Source organism: Erinaceus europaeus, chromosome 9 (assembly GCF_950295315.1).
Source record: "Erinaceus europaeus chromosome 9, mEriEur2.1, whole genome shotgun sequence".
In the NCBI taxonomy this organism is placed as follows: domain Eukaryota; kingdom Metazoa; phylum Chordata; class Mammalia; order Eulipotyphla; family Erinaceidae; genus Erinaceus; species Erinaceus europaeus.
The window spans coordinates 124483480-124500583 of NC_080170.1; the positions used below are offsets into that span (position 1 = coordinate 124483480).

Below are 17104 nucleotides of genomic sequence, written 5' to 3' on the forward strand. Positions count from 1 at the left end.
CTCTCATGCCTGAGGTTCTGAGGTGCCAGGTTCAGTCCCCGGCAACGTCATGAACCAGAAAGGGGTCTATGTACAGTGAGAGACTGGGGTGTAAGAAAGGAAACTCCAACAAGCTTAAAGTATTGTCAACTGATTAGTTTTTGGTGTGTGTGTGTGTGTGTGTGTGTGTTTGTTTTTGCCACCAAAAGCTTCTCCATGTCTGTAGAATTCCTGTTCGCCCATAGTTGTTGTTGTGTTTGTTTTCTGCCTTTTCAGACAGAGGGGTAAGAAAGACACCGGAGTGGTCTGGGAGGTGGTGCAGTGAATAAGGCATTGAGGTCCTGAGTTTGATCCCCAGCAGCACATGTACCAGAGTGATGTCTGGTTCTTTCTCTCTCTCCTATCTTTCTCATTCATAAATAAATAAAACCTTAAAAAAGAAAGGCAGACACCGGAGTGGGGCTGGGCGCCGATGCCCCTGGCTAAGCGCACACATCACCATGGTTAAGGAACCGTGTGTGTGCCCCCGCTCCTCCCCGCCTGCAGGGGGGAAGCTTCATGAGCGGTGGAGCACACCGTGGAGCAGGTGTCTCTCTGTCTCTCTCCCTTTGCTATCTCCCCTCCTCTCTCGACTGCTCTCTGTCCTATCAGATAAAGGAAAAGGGGAGAAATGGCCACCGGGAGTGGTGGATGCATTGTGCAGGTCCTGAGAGTGCCAGTGGTAACCTTGCTGTCAAGGAAAACAAGGGGAGAGAGAGAGAGAGAGAAGAGAGAGAGAGAGGGAGAGAGCAGCATTGCTACAAAACTTGTGAAGCTCTTTTCGCACGGCCCATGCTGTAGCCAGTCTCGAACCCAGGTCCCCAAGCCCTGTAAGCTGTGCACTCTCCTCGGTGGGATGGACAATCTCTTTCCCTCCCTTCATGTTTTCATTATCTTTATTGATTCCCTTTTGTTGCCCGTTTTATTGTTGTGGTTATTATTGTTGTTGTTACTGATGTCGTCGTCATTGGATAGGACAGAGAAAAATGGAGAGAGGAGGGGCAGACAGAGAGGAGGAGAGACAGACAGACACCTGCAGACCTGCTTCACCGCCCGTGAAGCGACTCCCCTGCAGGTGGGGAGCCGGGGGCTCAAACTGGGATCCTCATGCCGGTCCTCGTGCTTTGCGCCACGTGCGCTTAACCCGCTGCGCTACCGCCCGACTCCCAGTCTTTATTTATTGGTTAGAGAGGACAGGAGAAGATAGAGTGAGAGAGAGACAGAGAGACACCTGCAGCCCTGCTTCACCACTCGTGAAGCTTTCCCCCTGCAGGTGGGGACCAGGGGCTCAAACCCAGGTCCTTGCGCATTGCAACATGTGCGCTCAACCAGGTGCGCCACCATCTGGCCCCTTTCTCACCTCATTTAAAAGATAAAATCTGCGAGTCCAGTGGTAGCACAGCGGGTTAAGCGCATATGGCGTGACTGGTGTAAGGATCCCGGTTCGAGCCCCCGGCTCCCCACCTGCAGGGGAGTCGCTTCCCAGGTGGTGAAGCAGGGCTGCGATGTCTCTCTGTCTCTCTCCCTCCCTATCTCCCCCACCCCGCTCAATTTCTGTCTCTATCCAGTAATAAAATTTAAAATAAAATTCCTGTTTCTTGCAAAGCACTCTCTTCCCCCCCAGGTCCTCCTCCCCATCCTGCAGCAGGACCTGAGAGCCCCACCCCCCCCACCCCCACCCCCCCCCACCCCCACACACACACACACGCACCCGAGTCCTTTACTTTGGTGCAATTCTCCAACTCCAGCCCAAGTTCTGCTTTGAGTTTCTGTTCTTTTTTTTTTTATCTTGAACCGGTTTTTTTTCTTCTTTTGTTGCCCTTATTTATTGTTGTTATTGCTGTCAGTTGTTAGATAGGACAGAGAGAAATGGAGAGAGGAGGGGAAGACAGAGGTGGGAGAGAAAGACAGACACCTGCAGACCTGCTTCACCGCCTGTGAAGCGACTCCCCTGCAGGTGGGGAGCCGGGGGCTCGAACCGGGATCCTCATGCCGGTCCTTGCGCTTTGTACCACCTGCGCTTAACCCGTTGCGCTACCGCCCAACTCCCGAAGCACGTTTTTTATTAGTGATTGAATAATGATAAACAGGATTGTAAGATCACGGGACAATTACACACCATTCCCACCACCGGAGTTTCCTGTCCCGTCCCCTCCATTGGAAGCTTCCCTATTTTTGTTTAAATATTTTTTATTTGTCTATTAAGAGGGACAGGAGAAAGAACCAGACATCACTCTGGTCCATGTGCTGCCGGGGATTGAACTTAGGACCTCATGCTTGAGAATCCAACACTTTATCCATTGCACCACCTCCCGGACCACAAAGCTTTCCTATTCTTTATCCCTCTGGGAGTATGGACCCAGGATCATTAGGGGAGCGGAAGGTGGGAGTTCTGGCTTATCTGTCACTGCTTCTCCACTGAACATGTGCGTTGACAGGTGGATCCCACCCCCAGCCTGTTTCTGTCTTTCCCTAGTGGGGCAGGGCTCTGGGGAGGGGGGGCTCCAGGACACACTGCTGTTCTTGTTTCTTAAGTTCTACCCATGAGTGAGATCATCCCATCTTCATCCTTGTCTTTCTGGCTGATGTCACTTCACAGGATTCCTTCAAGCTCCATTCAAAATGAGGTGAAGATGACTTCGCCATTTTTTACAGTTGAGTCGTATTCCATTGTGTATCTAGACCACAGCTTGCTCAGCCACTCATCTGTTGTTGGACACCTGGGTGGCTTCCAGGTTGTGGCTATTACACATTGTGCTGCTGTGAACACAGGTGACACAGATCTTTCTGGATGGGTGTGTTGGGTTCCTTAGGATCCATCCCCAGGAGAGGAATTGCATTTTTTTTCTTGGATGCCCCCAGCCACTGCCCTCCCATCCTCCAGGAGGGTCTCTGGACATAGGACCACCTACCCTCCACACACTAAGACCCTCCGGCCTCTGCCCTCGGACCTCAACAAAGGTGAGCTCAAAGCTCCCTCTAGCAGGCACGGAGCCAGGTGGGCTTGGCCCAATCAGGTCAGGTGGGTCAGCGGGTCGGCTAGACAGTTGGGGAGGATGCAGTCAGCCACACACACTGCCTGGCTCAAGCCCGGCCCTAACACCAGGGCTGTGGTGCCTGTCCCTCTGTCCGTCCCGATGTCTCTGATTTTCTGACAATAGTTGGACCAGAAATGCCCCCACAATAACCACCGCCCAAGAAAGGGACATGACAGTAGAAAATGTAAAATAAATTTATTCTGCTTTGAGCAACTTCAAAATACATCAGGCCCCCCCCACCTTAGAAAACAACAAGGGAGTTGGGCTGTAGCGCGGCGGGTTAAGCGGACGTGGCGCAAAGCGCAAGGACCGGCAAAAGGATCCTGGTTCGAGGCCCCGGCTCCCCACCTGCAGGGGAGTCGCTTCACAGGCGGTGAAGCAGGTCTGCAGGTGTCTGTCTTTCTCTCCCCCTCTCTTTCCCTCCTCTCTCCATTTCTGTCTGTCCTATCCAACGACAGCTATGACAGTAACAACTACAACAAAATGGGAAAACGGTCTCTAGGAGTAGAGGATTCAGTGCAGGCACCAAACCCCAGTGATAACCCTGGAAGCAAAAAAAAAAAAAAAAACAGCAACAACAACGTGGCAACGTCGGAAAACGGCACAGCCTCCACACAGGGAATCCAGGAGCTCGTGCGGCGCGGAGACAGACACGCGGGGTCACGTGTAGATGTTGCTCTGGACCTCGTCCGTGGCTGCGAGTCTCTTCAGACACTCTCTGCTCTGCGGGACGTCCTGGAAGGACAGGGCCGGCGGCGTGGTGAGAAAGGGGCAGAATCTGCAGGCGAGCGGCCAGGGAAACGCCCCGCGCCCATCTGCACCCCCAACGTGCTCGGCCACTCCTAGAGCCGCCTCCCCGTCCCCGGTCGTCGAGAGATGACATGGTCTTTAGGGGCCGGCGGTGGGGTGCACGGGACCCTGCACAAGAACCTGGACTCAAGCCCCAGGCCCCCACCGTCAGGGGGAGCTTCACAAGCGGTGAAGGGGGCTGCTGGGGTCTTTCTCCTGTCCCCCTCCATCTCAATCTCTGTATCGAGAAAGGAAGGGAAAAGAGAAAGGCAGACAACAGCCACCAGGAGCTGTGGGTCAGCCAGACGTGTGGACACAGCCCCAGAGTAGCCCGAATGGCAAAAAAAAGCCGGGACTTCAGTTCTTCCTTCAAGGCTGTCATTTATGTTCTTGATTAGTGTTCAGGAGTGAACCCCAGTGGGTGACGCCACTGCTCAACGGCCCCTGGTCCAGATTTCATTCTGCAGTTTAGAGGAAGAGGAGACCCCACAGCCCTGCCCACCCTCCATGGGCTCCCTGGGTGCTGTGCCTGGTGCTGAGAGAGGAGACACCCCACAGCCCTGCCCACCCTCCATGGGCTCCCTGGGTGCTGTGCAGGGTGCTGAGAGAGGAGAGAGACCCCACAGCCCTGCCCACCCTCCATGGGCTCCCTGGGTGCTGTGCAGGGTGCTGAGAGAGGAGACACCCCACAGCCCTGCCCACCCTCCATGGGCTCCCTGGGTGCTGTGCAGGGTGCTGAGAGAGGAGAGACCCCACAGCCCTGCCCACCCTCCATGGGATCCCTGGGTGCTGTGCAGGGTGCTGAGAGAGGAGAGACCCCACAGCCCTGCCCACCCTCCATGGGCTCCCTTGGTGCTGTGCCTGGTGCTGAGAGAGGAGACACCCCACAGCCCTGCCCACCCTCCATGGGCTCCCTGGGTGCTGTGCAGGGTGCTGAGAGAGGAGAGACCCCACAGCCCTGCCCACCCTCCATGGGCTCCCTGGGTGCTGTGCAGGGTGCTGAGAGAGGAGACACCCCACAGCCCTGCCCCACCCTCCATGGAGCACCCACAGTGACACCCACAATACTTGTGGTGTTGTGGCTTGAACCCACGGCCACACACATGCTGAGGCGAGCACGGCCCCCAGTCCCCAGAGGACACTATCAAGAGCTGGACGTGGCCTGACGCCTCGGACAACCTCAGCTGGGCTCCGTGTCGGCCGCTCACCTGCTGTCCTGCCTCACGGCCCAGCCCTGCCCCCGCCCTGGGAAGCAGCAGCCCCAGTCAGCTCCCGCAGCCAGCCGGCGAGCAAGGGCTCAGCAAGTCAGTAGCAGCCCCGAGACCCCAGCTACTCCAGGAAGGACGCCTGGGTTGCCCTCATTCAGAGCCTCTCTGGGCTGCTGAGTCTACAAGGGCGTGAGGGCCTTCCTCAAACTGTCACAGGACATGAGGAAGGGGAGCCCCAGGGGTGACAGGGCCCGACCCCGCCACTCGGGGTGACACAGGAAATGAGCAAATTTGACAGAGAAGCCTTGTCGACAGCCGTGGCCATTCTGGGATAAAGCAGCAACTCCTCCATCTTTTATTTCTTCAGTCGTTCGACAGAGACAGGAAGAAATGGAAAGACAGGGAAGGGCGAGACAGAGACGAAGGAGAAAGAGATGCCTGCAGACCCTGCTCCCTCAGGAGAGGACGGGGACTTGGAGTCAGGGCTTTGCACGTGGTGGCATGCGCTCTACCTGGTGTCTCACTGCCACCCACCCCCCACCCCAAAGCTCTTGCACTGAGAGTCCGGGGACTCTGAGACCAGCTCTTAGGAGAGGAAGCGCGTTCCTAACGACAAAGCTTACGGGCAAGACTCGGGGACGTGTCCTGCTGGGCGCTTCTCTCGGCAAGTCTGAGGTTCACGCCGACCAAGAGCAGGAGACGGGTTCGCGACCAAGCTCCTTCGCCACCAAAAACCAGCCTCCCAGAACAAACAGCCCGGCCGTCTCAGAGCAGAATCGGAGAGACTTTCGCGGCGCGAGAGCGCCTGCCACACACCACACGGCCCAACAAGACAGGAGGCTGGGGCCGGGGGGCACCCACCTGGTTGGGCACAGCCTTTACCACGCAGAAGGGCCTGGGTTCGAACCTCTAGTCCCCACCTGCAGGGGGGTCGCTTCACAGGTAGTGAAGCAGGTCTGCAAGTGTCTTTCTCTCCCCCTCTCTACTTCCCCCTTCTCCTCTCAATTTCTCTCTGTCCTAACAAAATAAAACAGAAGGGGGCAAAAAAAAAAAAGAAGGGATCGTCAGGGTGACAGTGGATAGATAAAGCAGTGGACTTGGGTTCGATGTCTGGCAGCACCTGTACCAGTGATGTCTGGCGCTCTCTCTCCCATCCTCCTATCACTCAGAATAATAAATTTTTTTTAAAAAAAGTAGCAAAGAAAAAGAGAGGGAGGGAAGTGGCCGCCAGGAGCGGTGGACCCGTAGTCCCAGCCCTGAGCCCCGGAGGCAATGAAAGCAAAAGGCTGGAAGGGGGGCTCGAACTCACGCTGCACGTGGGACCCCCCTCCCTCGGCCCCGCAGGAAGGCCTCCCCAAGGCGGTGAGGCAAAGCCTTACCTGAGCCAGGCCGCGGAGGCTCTGGGAAGACAGCGCGGGCCGGAAAGCTTCCGCCGTGAGCAGGTCGAGCTTCATGACGTCGGTGTAGCACAAGTACAGCACGGCGGGGACCTTCCACACCTGGCAGAAGCTCAGGACTGCGACACGGGCGCCATGAGAGGGGCGGCCTCCACTCAGCCGCCCGGCCGGGCGCAAACCCCCTCCCCACCTGCTGGGGGAAGCTCCACAAGCGGGGAAGCAGGTCTGCAGGTGTCTCTCTCTCTCCCTCTCTCTCTCTCCCTCTCTCTCTGTCCTCTCTCAACTTCTCTCTGTCCTGTCAAGTAAAATGGAAGATAGGGCTGCCAGGAGCAGTGGATTGATTCGCAGTGCCTGCACCAAGCCACAGAGATAACCCTGGAAGAAAAAGGAGGGAGATACAGGAGAGACGGAGAGAGACAGACGGAGAGAGACAGAGAGAGAGAGACGGAGAGAGAAAGCGAGCCAGTCAGCCACGTCTGCGGCCTCTTTCAAGCTGAGCCTCGCGGTCACTGGGGCAGGAAGCAGACTCTCCTCGGGGCAGCCCGCACCCGCACCTGCACCCGCACCGGCTCTTGCAGCTTTGCGTTCCCGGCGGCCTCGAGTGAAGCACCGCAGTCAAGAAAGCCTCCGTCAAACACGAATCACCGAAGCGTCACCAAGAGGCTGCAGCCTGGCCCTTCCCGCCCCGGCCAACACACTATCCGAGGGCCGGCGGGCGGCGACGCACCTGGCTGGGCACGCACATCGCAGGGCGCAAGGACCCAGGTTCGAGCCCCCACACCAACCTGTGGGGGGAGGCTGCACGAGCGGTGCAGCAGGGCTTCGGGGGTCTCTCTCTCCCTCCCTATCTCCCCGCCCCTCTCAACTTCTGTCTCTAACCAGTACTTTTTTATTTACTACCTGAAAGGTAACAGTAACCACACGTTCTAGCGTGGTGACTGCTGAGCGGAGACAGTTAACTAGTCTGATAACTAGTCCCAGGCTCAGACAGAGGGAGGATCTATGGCCAGCGCAGGGCCCTGGCCCCAGGCGAGTTGGGTGGGCAGAGGGGGCGGGACAGCCGCTCGGGTGGGGCCTCCCCACCTCCCACAGCCTGGGCAGGCCATCGCGAGCAACCCCGCAAGCCCGCCGGCCGAGGAAGCCCTGGGCTGCTCAGGGCCCCAGCCCCAGCCCAGCCCGGCCTGGCCCCCCAAGGCGACGTCGCAGGCACCTGCGGCCGGGAGGTCGTGTGCGATGTTGGGCTGCTCCAGCGGCGGGCAGCCGGGAGGCTCTGTCTCTGCGCGGGTCTTCAGGGCTCTCAGGAAAGGGGTCGGCAGGCTGCCCGGGGACTCGGGGGACTTGTAGTCGGTGACGTGTCGGCACGTGAGCACCGTCACCTGCACGTCCCTCCTCGGACGAGAGCCGAAGACCTGGCGGGAAAGCGACTTCAGATCAGAGGCTGGAAGCGGGCACGTCGCGGCCACCCTTGGCCAGTGCTGGTGCTGGTACCGCGCCCAGTGCCCGGGGACGCCCGCGGGAGGCCGGCAGGGTTGCCTCAGGCCCTGACACCTCTGTGAGTCGGCATCTGCGGGCTTCCTAGGCCCCTTCCAGCTCGTCAGCTCAGTGATGCTCGGGATAAAGCAGCGACTTCTGAAAGGACAGAGCTGGGGCCGGGTGGGGTGCACCTGGCTGGCGCACGTCACTACACGGAGGGCCGGTTCCGGCCCCTGGTCCCACCTGTGGGGGGATGGGCAGGAGCTTCCCCAGGGGTGAGGCAGGGCTGCAGGTGTCTGTCCCTCTTAATTGCCCCTCCTCTCAATTTCTGTCCTCTCCAATAAAGGAAAAAAGGGGGGAGCGGCCTCCAGAAGTGGTGGGTTCACCGAGCAGCCAGCAAGCACCAGTGAAACTCCCGGTGGCAATAAAGAAATAAATAAAAAGCAGAAAGGGGAGATCAGAGTAAGCTCAGGCCACTGCCCCCTGCTGCCAGGGAGAGGACAACAGCTGTTCCAAATAAGTCGCGACAGAAGCGAAGGCTCCCAGGCCAATTCCTAGGGGAGCAGCGAGCCTGAATCACAGCCCTGTGAACAAGCACAAGGAGGTCCAAAGGCCCAGGTTCAGCCCCCCGCACCACCATAAGCTAGAGCTGAGCAGGGCTCTGGTGCGTAAAAAAATAGTTGAAAACAACAAGGACAACAAAAGGGAATAAATTAAAAAATGAGATTTAAAAAAAAAATAGCTGAGCATCAGCCTATTCAAGAGCACTGAAATCATCCCAAGGAAAGCTACCAGAGGAAGGGAGGGGATACGGAGTTCTGGTGGTGGGTATTATGTGAATAAGTACCCCTCTTATCCTATAGTTTAGTCAATGTTTTCTTTTTATAAATAAAAAATTAAGAAAAAAACAAACAAACAAAAAAAATAGCTGAGGTTGAAGTCACCACTGCAGAGCTTAAATTGGTAGCCTGTTAACCAAAAAAGTCAACTGTTTCCCACCCTTCCTGTCTGACAAATACCCCAGGGCCTGGAAAGGATGCGAAGGCAGGACGGCTGAAGAAAATGAAAAAACAGCACGCCCGCAAACAGCACACCCGCAAACAGCGCGCCCGCAAACAGCACGCCCGCGGTTCCCGAATCCGCCCGTCAGCGACCCTGGCAGAACTGCTGCTGTTGGGAATCAGACCCTCCGAGCTGGCGGTTTTTCGCTTTCACCAACATTAAGTCCCTAATGAAACCAACCAGCTCAGTCAGCCTGGGAGCAGAGGAGCCCTAAGCGAGCGAGGCCGAGTCTCAACCCCGGGCTGGGGTCTGCGGGGTCAGGTGGCGGCGGGTGGCCCCCGGCTCAGTCTCCTCAGCCAAGCGAGACACGGGTCTCCCGCCCCGGGCGCCCTCCTCACCTTCTCCAGCCACGGGAACTGCTGGTCCTCGGCGACATAGCAGCTGCACTGGCACAGCAGGACCTACGACGGCAGGGCCGCCATCACCGCGCGCCCCGGGCACCCTGCGGCCTCCACGCTCGTCTGGGGGTTTTCACAGGAGGGCCCGGGGGCCGGGGCTCAAGTCCCAGCTGTGTTCTCTCTGCGTCTCTCTCGCTGGAGGAGAAAGAAGCCTCCAGAGCAGAGATGGAGGCGGAACCGGGGAGGCAGCCTGACTCGGGCCGGTTCTCCGGCACCTCGTTGTCGGGTGGGGGGGAGCAGAGACAGCGCGGTGGTTCTGCAAGAGACTTTCGTGTCTGAGGCTCCGGGGTCCCAGGCTCACTCCCCAGCACCGCCAAATTCTGCCAAAGCTGAGCGGTGCTCTGGAGGGAGGGACAAAGGAGAGACTGCCGGAAACACCGACACCTCATCGCGCCGGAGACAGACAGAAAGACAGACTGGGCAGAGGGCGGCGCTTGGGCGCCCGATTTCTCCAGGCAAAGCCGCTGCGGCTGCCTTTCAGTCCCGGGGACTCCGCAAGGGCCTCGAACCTGCTCGACCCCCACCCCTCGCAGTGGATGCTCCCTTCAGAGACAGAGACACGGAGACGGACACGGAGGAGAGAGCCACAGCACACACCCCCCCCCCCAGCATGAGGCTCCCGGCTGAGCCACCCCCCGGCCCGGACGCCCACTCTGCAGTGCAGCTGCCAGCGGTGACCCCTCTCGAGGGCGAAGTGTGCGTTCACCGTGTCTGCGGCTCAGGGCTGCGCGTCTGGCCCCGTGGGCACGGCCGGCCGGGAGCATGGAGCCGTCTCCTCCCGGGCTCGCCAACGGGGTGCTTCCACCAGAGCTAAGCCCCACCTCCATCGGGAAGGAAGGAGCGGGAAGGAAGGGGCGGGAAGGAAGGGGCGGGAAGGGGCGGGTCCGAGCAGGTGCATACCGAGGGGCCCGACCTCAGCCGGTAGAAGATGCAGGACGCCTCGGCGGGGGCCAGGTCTGCAGCGGCCTTGGCTCCGCACCACTCGTTCCACAGTCCCGCGCGGCCGACTTCCTCCCAGACGCCCGAGTTCATGACGAAGGACGACGCAAAGGCTGCGGAGACAACGCGCAGACGGGAGGCAGCTTCGGTCTGGCGAGCTGCGCCTTCTACTGGCAAACAGCTCAAGGGCCGGAGAGACAGCCCACCCAACCCACCGGGAGGGGCACTGCCCTGTCACCCGGGCGGCCCGGGTTGAGCCCCGGCACCACACGGGAGGTGCTGTGGTGCTGGAGCAAGTTCTGAGGCGGAGGCGAAGCCGGCCTACAGGGTGACTAGCTGACAACAGTTACCAAAACCCAGACCCCAGCCGCTCCCGACAAGGATAAAGTGGCACAGGGACCCTCCGAAGCTCGCTGCCCTGGAGCGGGAGGCACTCAGCAAGCTACTCTGCTCTCTGTCCTGAGAAGTACCGGGCTCTGAAATCGGGCCTTTCTAAGATCTCTGTCTCTTTATTTTAGTTAGCGACCCGATCAAAGCAGCGGCGGGGGCCGGGCTGGAACCAGGTGCTCGCTGTCCCTGGCAGAGCGGCACAGTCCGAGCGAGTGTCCGGCAGGGCTGTCGCCGGGGGCCCGGTGTCAGCACGAACCCAGGGCTCCTGCCGGTCTATTTTTATACAGGGTAAAGGGGGGGGGGGGAGTCGAGAAAGAGTACAGAGAGGGAGGAAAGGAGAGAGGACGGGGGAGGGAGGGGGAGAGAGAGAGAGAGAGAGAGAGACAGACCTGCAGCACTGCGCCACTCACGAAGCCTCCCTCCTGCAGGTGCAGCCCAGAGGCTGGAAGCAGGGTCCCCACGTATGGGATCGTGCGCACTCGACCCGAGAGCGGCGCCAGGCCCCCCCAGGACTCCACGGCTCCAGGCCCACATTTCCGGACAGAGACGGAGCGCGAGGGAGACGGCACAGCACTGGGCCGTACAGGGAGGGTCTGGCGCGAGTGGGGGGACAGAGCGCAGCAGGGGCCTTGGAGCCGAGCCGTGTGAGCCGCCCCCCGCCCGCTTCCACGAGAAGCTCCCCGCTCACCAACTGCGTTGGCGCCTATGGCGACGATGAACGCGGAGCAAGGATGCTGCTCGAGCAGAGGGGCTTCCAGAGAGGCTTTAGTCTGCCTGCGTAAGAGCCGCACCTCCCTAACAGGAGAAACAACAAGTGAAAGCGGGGCCCAGGCGGTGGCGCACCTGGTTAGGCGCTCGCACCACAGTGCTCAAAGGACCCAGGGGAAAAGCTTCGCGGCTGATGAAAAGGGCTGCGGGTGTGTGTGTCTGTCTGTCCCTCTTCTCCTCTACTGCCCCTCCCCTCTCAATTTCTCTCTATCCAATGATAAAAACAATATTTATAAACATGCGACCCACAACGACCCTGGATCCATACTGCCAGAGAGAGAGAGAATGGGAAGGCTATCAGGGGAGGGGATGGGATATGGAGATCGGGTTATGGAATTGTGCGGAACTGCACCCATCTTATTCTATGGTTTTGTTGTTAATGTCTCCGTTCTTAAATAAAAAAAATTTTTAAAAGAATATAGCTTGAAAAAAAATAAAATAAAAAATAAAATAAATAAAAATTTACATTAAAAAAAAAGAAAGTGATTTCAACGCACTTAGTCCCGGGTGGGGATGAAACGGGCCCCCAGAAGGGCCTGGTTCCAGAAGGGGCGCAGGCAGACTTCCGTTCTGTAAGAACACAACCACCAGCCCTCGGGAACGTGGGTTCAGGCCCGACACCACACAGAGTTCCTGAGCACCCCAGCTCAGAGACCCGAGTCCGCCCGACCCACCGCCCAGCCGCCCTTAGTCCCCGACGCCGCAGGGGGACTAAGGGCGCCGCAGGGGGACTAAGGACTAAGTGACGCCGCAGGGCAGGTGAGCAGCAGCTGTGGGGGTGTCGCCCGACTCCACACCCGCAGGACTCGTCGGGTGAGGCCCCAAGTTCAATCCCCACCGTCACACTGGCCAGGCTGGCTCTCGGGAATGTCCTCTTTCTCATTAGATAAAAGAGCAAAGAAGGGAGCTGGGCGGTGGCGCAGCAGGTTGAGCGCACATGGCACCAAGCGCAGGGACCAGCGTAAGGATCCCGGTTCGAGCCCCCGGCTCCCCACCTGCAGGGGAGTCGCTTCCCAGGCGGTGAAGCAGGTCTGCAGGTGTCTGTCTTTCTCTCCCCCCTCTCTGTCTTCTCCTCCTCTCTCCATTTCTCTCTGTCCTATCCAACAATGACAACAACAATAATAACTACAACAATAAGACAACAAGGGCAACAAAAGGGATTAAATAAATATTAAAAAATAATAAATTTAAATTCCAAAGCGCCTGTGGCTATACTAGTTTGTTTTTTTTCTCCCTTTTTCTTTTTTCCCCTGTGTTTGAAATTTGATATGCAGGTGGGTCCAGGTTATTGTCTGGGGAGATGATGTCATGGCAGGAAAAAGGACCAGAAAGCTGGATCAGGGAAGAGAGTAGCTCCCTAATATGGGAAAGGGGTATCAATATTGTTGACTATGAACCCCACTGATTTGATGTGATCTGGGGCCCATAATTAGCTTAGGAGCCTATGTGACCTCCCCATTTCTCTCTGTCCTGTCCAACAACAACGACAACAATAATGACTACAATAAAAAACAAGCAACAAAAGGTATAAATTAAAAAAAATTTTTTTAAAGTTCAGTAAATCTAGGAGCTTTTTTTTTTTCTTTTACCAGAGCACTGCTCAGCTCTGGCTTATTGTGATACGGTGATGTGGGACTGAACCTGGGACTTGAGAGCCTCAGGTATGAAAGTCTCTTAATATAACCATTCTGCTATACCCCCACCCTAGGAGCTTTCTTTCATAGCAATATTAAGCACTGTTTTTTTTTTTTTTTAATTTATTTTCCCTTTTTGTTGCCCTTGTTGTTTTCTATTGTTGCTGTAGTTATTGTTGTTGTTGTTATTCTTCTTAAAAAAAAAAAAAAAAAAACAGGTCCATGAAGGATGATAAATGACATAGTGGGGGTTGTATTGTTAAATGGGAAACTGGGGAATGTTATGCATGTACAAACTATTGTAGTTACTGTTGAATGTAAAACATTAATTGCCCAATAAAGAAATTAAAACAAACAAAAAAAATCCCTCCTGGGGGACCCAGATTCTCAGACTAGGGAACTGTGACACCATTTGCACCTTTAGTGACCTTTAACAAAACCCACATCCTGAAAGGATTTTGTAAATGTTGATATTACACAGGTGAACACTGAGAAAAAATCCACCACAGTGGAATGGTATTTGCAGTGCGCCTGCCGGGAGACTCGTGCATCTGTGGTTCCTCTAGAAAGTGGAAATAAGGGGGAGTCCGGCCGCAGTGCAGCGGGGTAAGCGCACGTGGCACAAAGCGCAGGGACCGGCGTCAGGATCCTGGTTCGAGCCCCCGGCTCCCCACCTGCAGGGGAGTCGCTTCCCAGGCGGTGAAGCAGGTCTGCAGGTATCTGTCTGTCTCTCCCCCTCTCTGTCTGCCCCTCCTCTCTCCATGTCTCTCTGTCCTATCCAACAACGATGACAACAACAATAATAACTACAACAATAAAACAACAAGGGCAACAAAGGGCAACAAAAAGGGGGAGAAAAAGGCCTCCGGGAGCGGTGGATTCCTGGTCCCGGCACTGAGCCCCACCCAGCAATAACCCTGGAGGCAAAAAAAAAAAAAGAAAAGAAAAGAAAAGAAATTAAAAAATAATAACAACTAGGGAGTCGGCGGTAGCGCAGCGGGCTAAGCGCAGGTGGCGCCAAGCACCAGGACCGGCGTCAGGATCCCGGTTCGAGCCCCCGGCTCCCCACCTGCAGGGGCGTCGCTTCCCAGGCGGTGAAGCAGGTCTGCAGGGGTCTGTCTGTCTCTCCCCCTCTCTGTCTTCCCCTCCTCTCTCCATGTCTCTCTGTCCTGTCCAACAACGACGACATCAAGAACAACAATAATAACTACAACAACAATAAAAAACACAACAAGGGCAACAAAAGGGAATAAATAAAATAAAATAAATCTTAAAAACCAATAAATAAATAAATAATGACACCGACTAAGGGGTGCAGCGGTGGCGCGCGTGTGGCGGTGCGCAAGGGCCCCGGATCGCAGGGTCGAGCCCCCGGCCCCCAGCTGCAGGGGCGAAGCTCCCCAGGGGCAGGGGCGGGCAGAGTCTCTCCGTCTCCCCGCGGCCCCGCTTCCCTGCAGAAACAGGCTTCCGCCCGAGTCGGAGAGAGAAGCGCGCCCAGCAGCAGCAGCAGCAGCACCCCGCACGGTCCCCGGGACCCCGGAAAGCGCCCCAGGGTCCCCGCCAGAACCCGCGGGCCTCCCAGGACGCCCCGCCACGGGTGCCCACAGCAGCCGGGTCCCCGGGGCCCGCCGCCTCACCGCCTGCGCGCCAGCTGCCGCCGGACCTCCCTGTCCTCGGGCGAGTCCCTCTCGCCCTCGTCGTCGTCGTCGTCGTCGTCGTCCTCCGTCCCCGCGCGGCATCTTGACCACACCACCTCCCCGAAGAACGTGGCCGCCATAGGCTCTCCTCACGGCCGCGGCGTGCCCTGATGACGTATCGCCGTGTCGCGTCACGCACCTGCGGCCAGACTCGCGCATGCGCCCCTGTGCCGGGGCGCGCGCCCCCCCCCAAAAAAGCATTCTGCGCATGCGCCCCCTGTGCCTTACCGCTGAAGCCATCCAACGCTACCCGATCCCGGGAGACCGAGACGGGAGGACCTGCGGGCTAGAGGGGCCGAGGCGGGCGGGGGCGGGGGCGGAGCCTGAGGGGGCGTGGCCACCTGTTGGCAGGTGAGGGCCCTGGAGCAGGTAAGAGGCTCTGCAGGGGTGGAGAGAAAGAAACGGGGCAGCCAAGGGTCGTGGAAAGGAGAAATTCATTCTGCAGCGGGCGCTCGAACCCAGAGCCCAGAAGGGGCAGGTGGCAGAGGCTCACAGGATGCAGAAACAGCTTTTGGAAGGAGCGACAGCATAATAGCTCTGCGAAAGGTGTCCTATCCACCTACGGCCAGACCAGTAACAACGATAATAGCTACAACAATAACACAACAAGCGCAGCAAAAGGGAATCAGTATGGCAGCACGATGTGTCACAGCCAGAACCTGGAAGCCACCCAGGTGTCCAGCAGCAGGTGAGTGGCTGAGCAAGGTGCGGTCCAGATACACAGTGGAATACTACTCAGCTGTCAAAAATGGTGACTTCACCGTTTTCAGCCCATCTTGGAGGGACCTTGAACAACTCATGTGAAGTGAAATAAGTCAGAAACAGAAGGATGAAGAAGTTGAAAAACAAGATCAGAAGAGAAAACACAAGCAGAACCTGAACTGGAATTGGCGTATTGCACCAAAGTCAAAGACTCTGGGGTGGGTGGGGGGGTGGGGAGAACACAGGTCCAAGAAGGATGACAGAGGACCTAGTGGGGGTTGTACTGTTTGTTATATGGGAAACTGGGAAATGTGATGCCTGTACACACTATTGTATTCACTGTGGAGTGTAAAACATGAATTCTCCAATAAAGAAAATTTTTAAAAAGGAATAAATATTAAAAAGAAAGGCTGGGTCCATGCTCCCAGAGGGATAAAGAATAGGAAAGCTGTGGTCCGGGAGGTGGCGCAAGATAAAGCTTCGGACTCTCAAGCAGGAGGTCCTGAGTTCGATCTCTGGCAGCACAAGTGCCAGACTGATGTCTGGTTCTTTCTCTCTCCTCCTATCTTTCTCATTAATAAATTAAAATCTTTTTTTAAAAAATAGGAAAGCTATCAGGGGAGGTGATAGGATATGGAGATCGATGGTGGGAATTGTGTGGAGTTGTACCCCTCTTATCCTATGGTTTTGTCAATGTTTCCTTTTGATAAATAAAAAAATTAAAAGGCAAGTAAAAATGATGATGGTGGTGATATAATGATGATGATGATGATGATGTTGGGGAGACAGCACAGAGTTCTTCAAGACTCTTGCCACCTGAGGCTCTGAGGTCCTAGGCCGAAACTCCACCACTACCACCAGCCGCAACTAAGCAGGACTCTGGCATAAAGTAATTAATTAATAACTTTGAACCCCAGTGAAGGAATTGGCCCTGCTGAATGGTTTTCGCCACCCTATGCAGGGGGCAATGTTGTCCCTAAGGGGTCATCTTTTTCTCTTTTTTTATCTCCAGAGTTATTGCTGGGGCTTAGTGCCCGTACCATGAATCCACTGCTCCTGGAGGCCTCCCTCCCCCGCTTTGCTGCCCTTGTTGTTGTAGCCTTGTTGTCATTGATGTCGTCCTTGTTGGATAGGACAGAGAGAAATGGAGAGAGGGGGAGAGAAAGACAGACACCTGCAGACCTGCTTCACCGCCTGTGAAGCGACTCCCCTGCAGGTGGGGAGCTGGGGGCTCGAACCAGGATCCTCAGGCTGACTCCCCCCCCCCTCCCCCCGCCATGTTTTTTTATCCCATTCCTGATGAGAAGCAGCAGGGTCATACTCGACGCCCCTTCCCCCGCCCCCAGGCCACCCGTCACTCCCCCCAGGCTGAGGCTGCTTGCAGAGCGCAGGAGCCCGGTGACGAAGGGGTCCTGCCCGGAGACCCCGAGTGCTTTGCAGCAAGGGGCAAAGCCTTCTGCCCGTCGCCAGGGTGCCCACACTGCGTTGATGAGCGTGCCTGCTGCTCAGGCCCAGACAAGGCCGGGAGCGGCAGACCTGGAAGGCGCCCTGGACATGCTGCTCGGGGTGCAGAGGGACCGGACCTGCCTGC

The 17104-nt window shown here is 56.9% G+C and overlaps 1 protein-coding gene across 2 annotated transcripts in view; it reads right to left on the reverse strand.

Moving 5' to 3' along the window:
• Positions 1-3236: 3236 nt before the first annotated feature.
• PSMG1 (proteasome assembly chaperone 1) overlaps positions 3237-17104 on the reverse strand; it is a 90927-nt gene continuing 77059 nt past the window's right edge. Inside the window, exons 1-7 of one of the 2 annotated variants that reach the window (XM_060198723.1) lie at positions 14752-14918; positions 11401-11507; positions 10284-10435; positions 9324-9386; positions 7661-7859; positions 6433-6569; positions 3237-3791 (exon numbers count right to left, since the gene is read on the reverse strand). In XM_060198723.1, coding sequence (XP_060054706.1) covers positions 3717-3791; positions 6433-6569; positions 7661-7859; positions 9324-9386; positions 10284-10435; positions 11401-11507; positions 14752-14891 — 873 coding nt within the window. In that variant the 5' untranslated portion in view covers positions 14892-14918 and the 3' untranslated portion in view covers positions 3237-3716. Of the gene's footprint in view, positions 3792-6432; positions 6570-7660; positions 7860-9323; positions 9387-10283; positions 10436-11400; positions 11508-14751; positions 14919-17104 lie in introns of those variants that run through there. The other variant, XM_060198724.1, reaches the window with a different exon arrangement.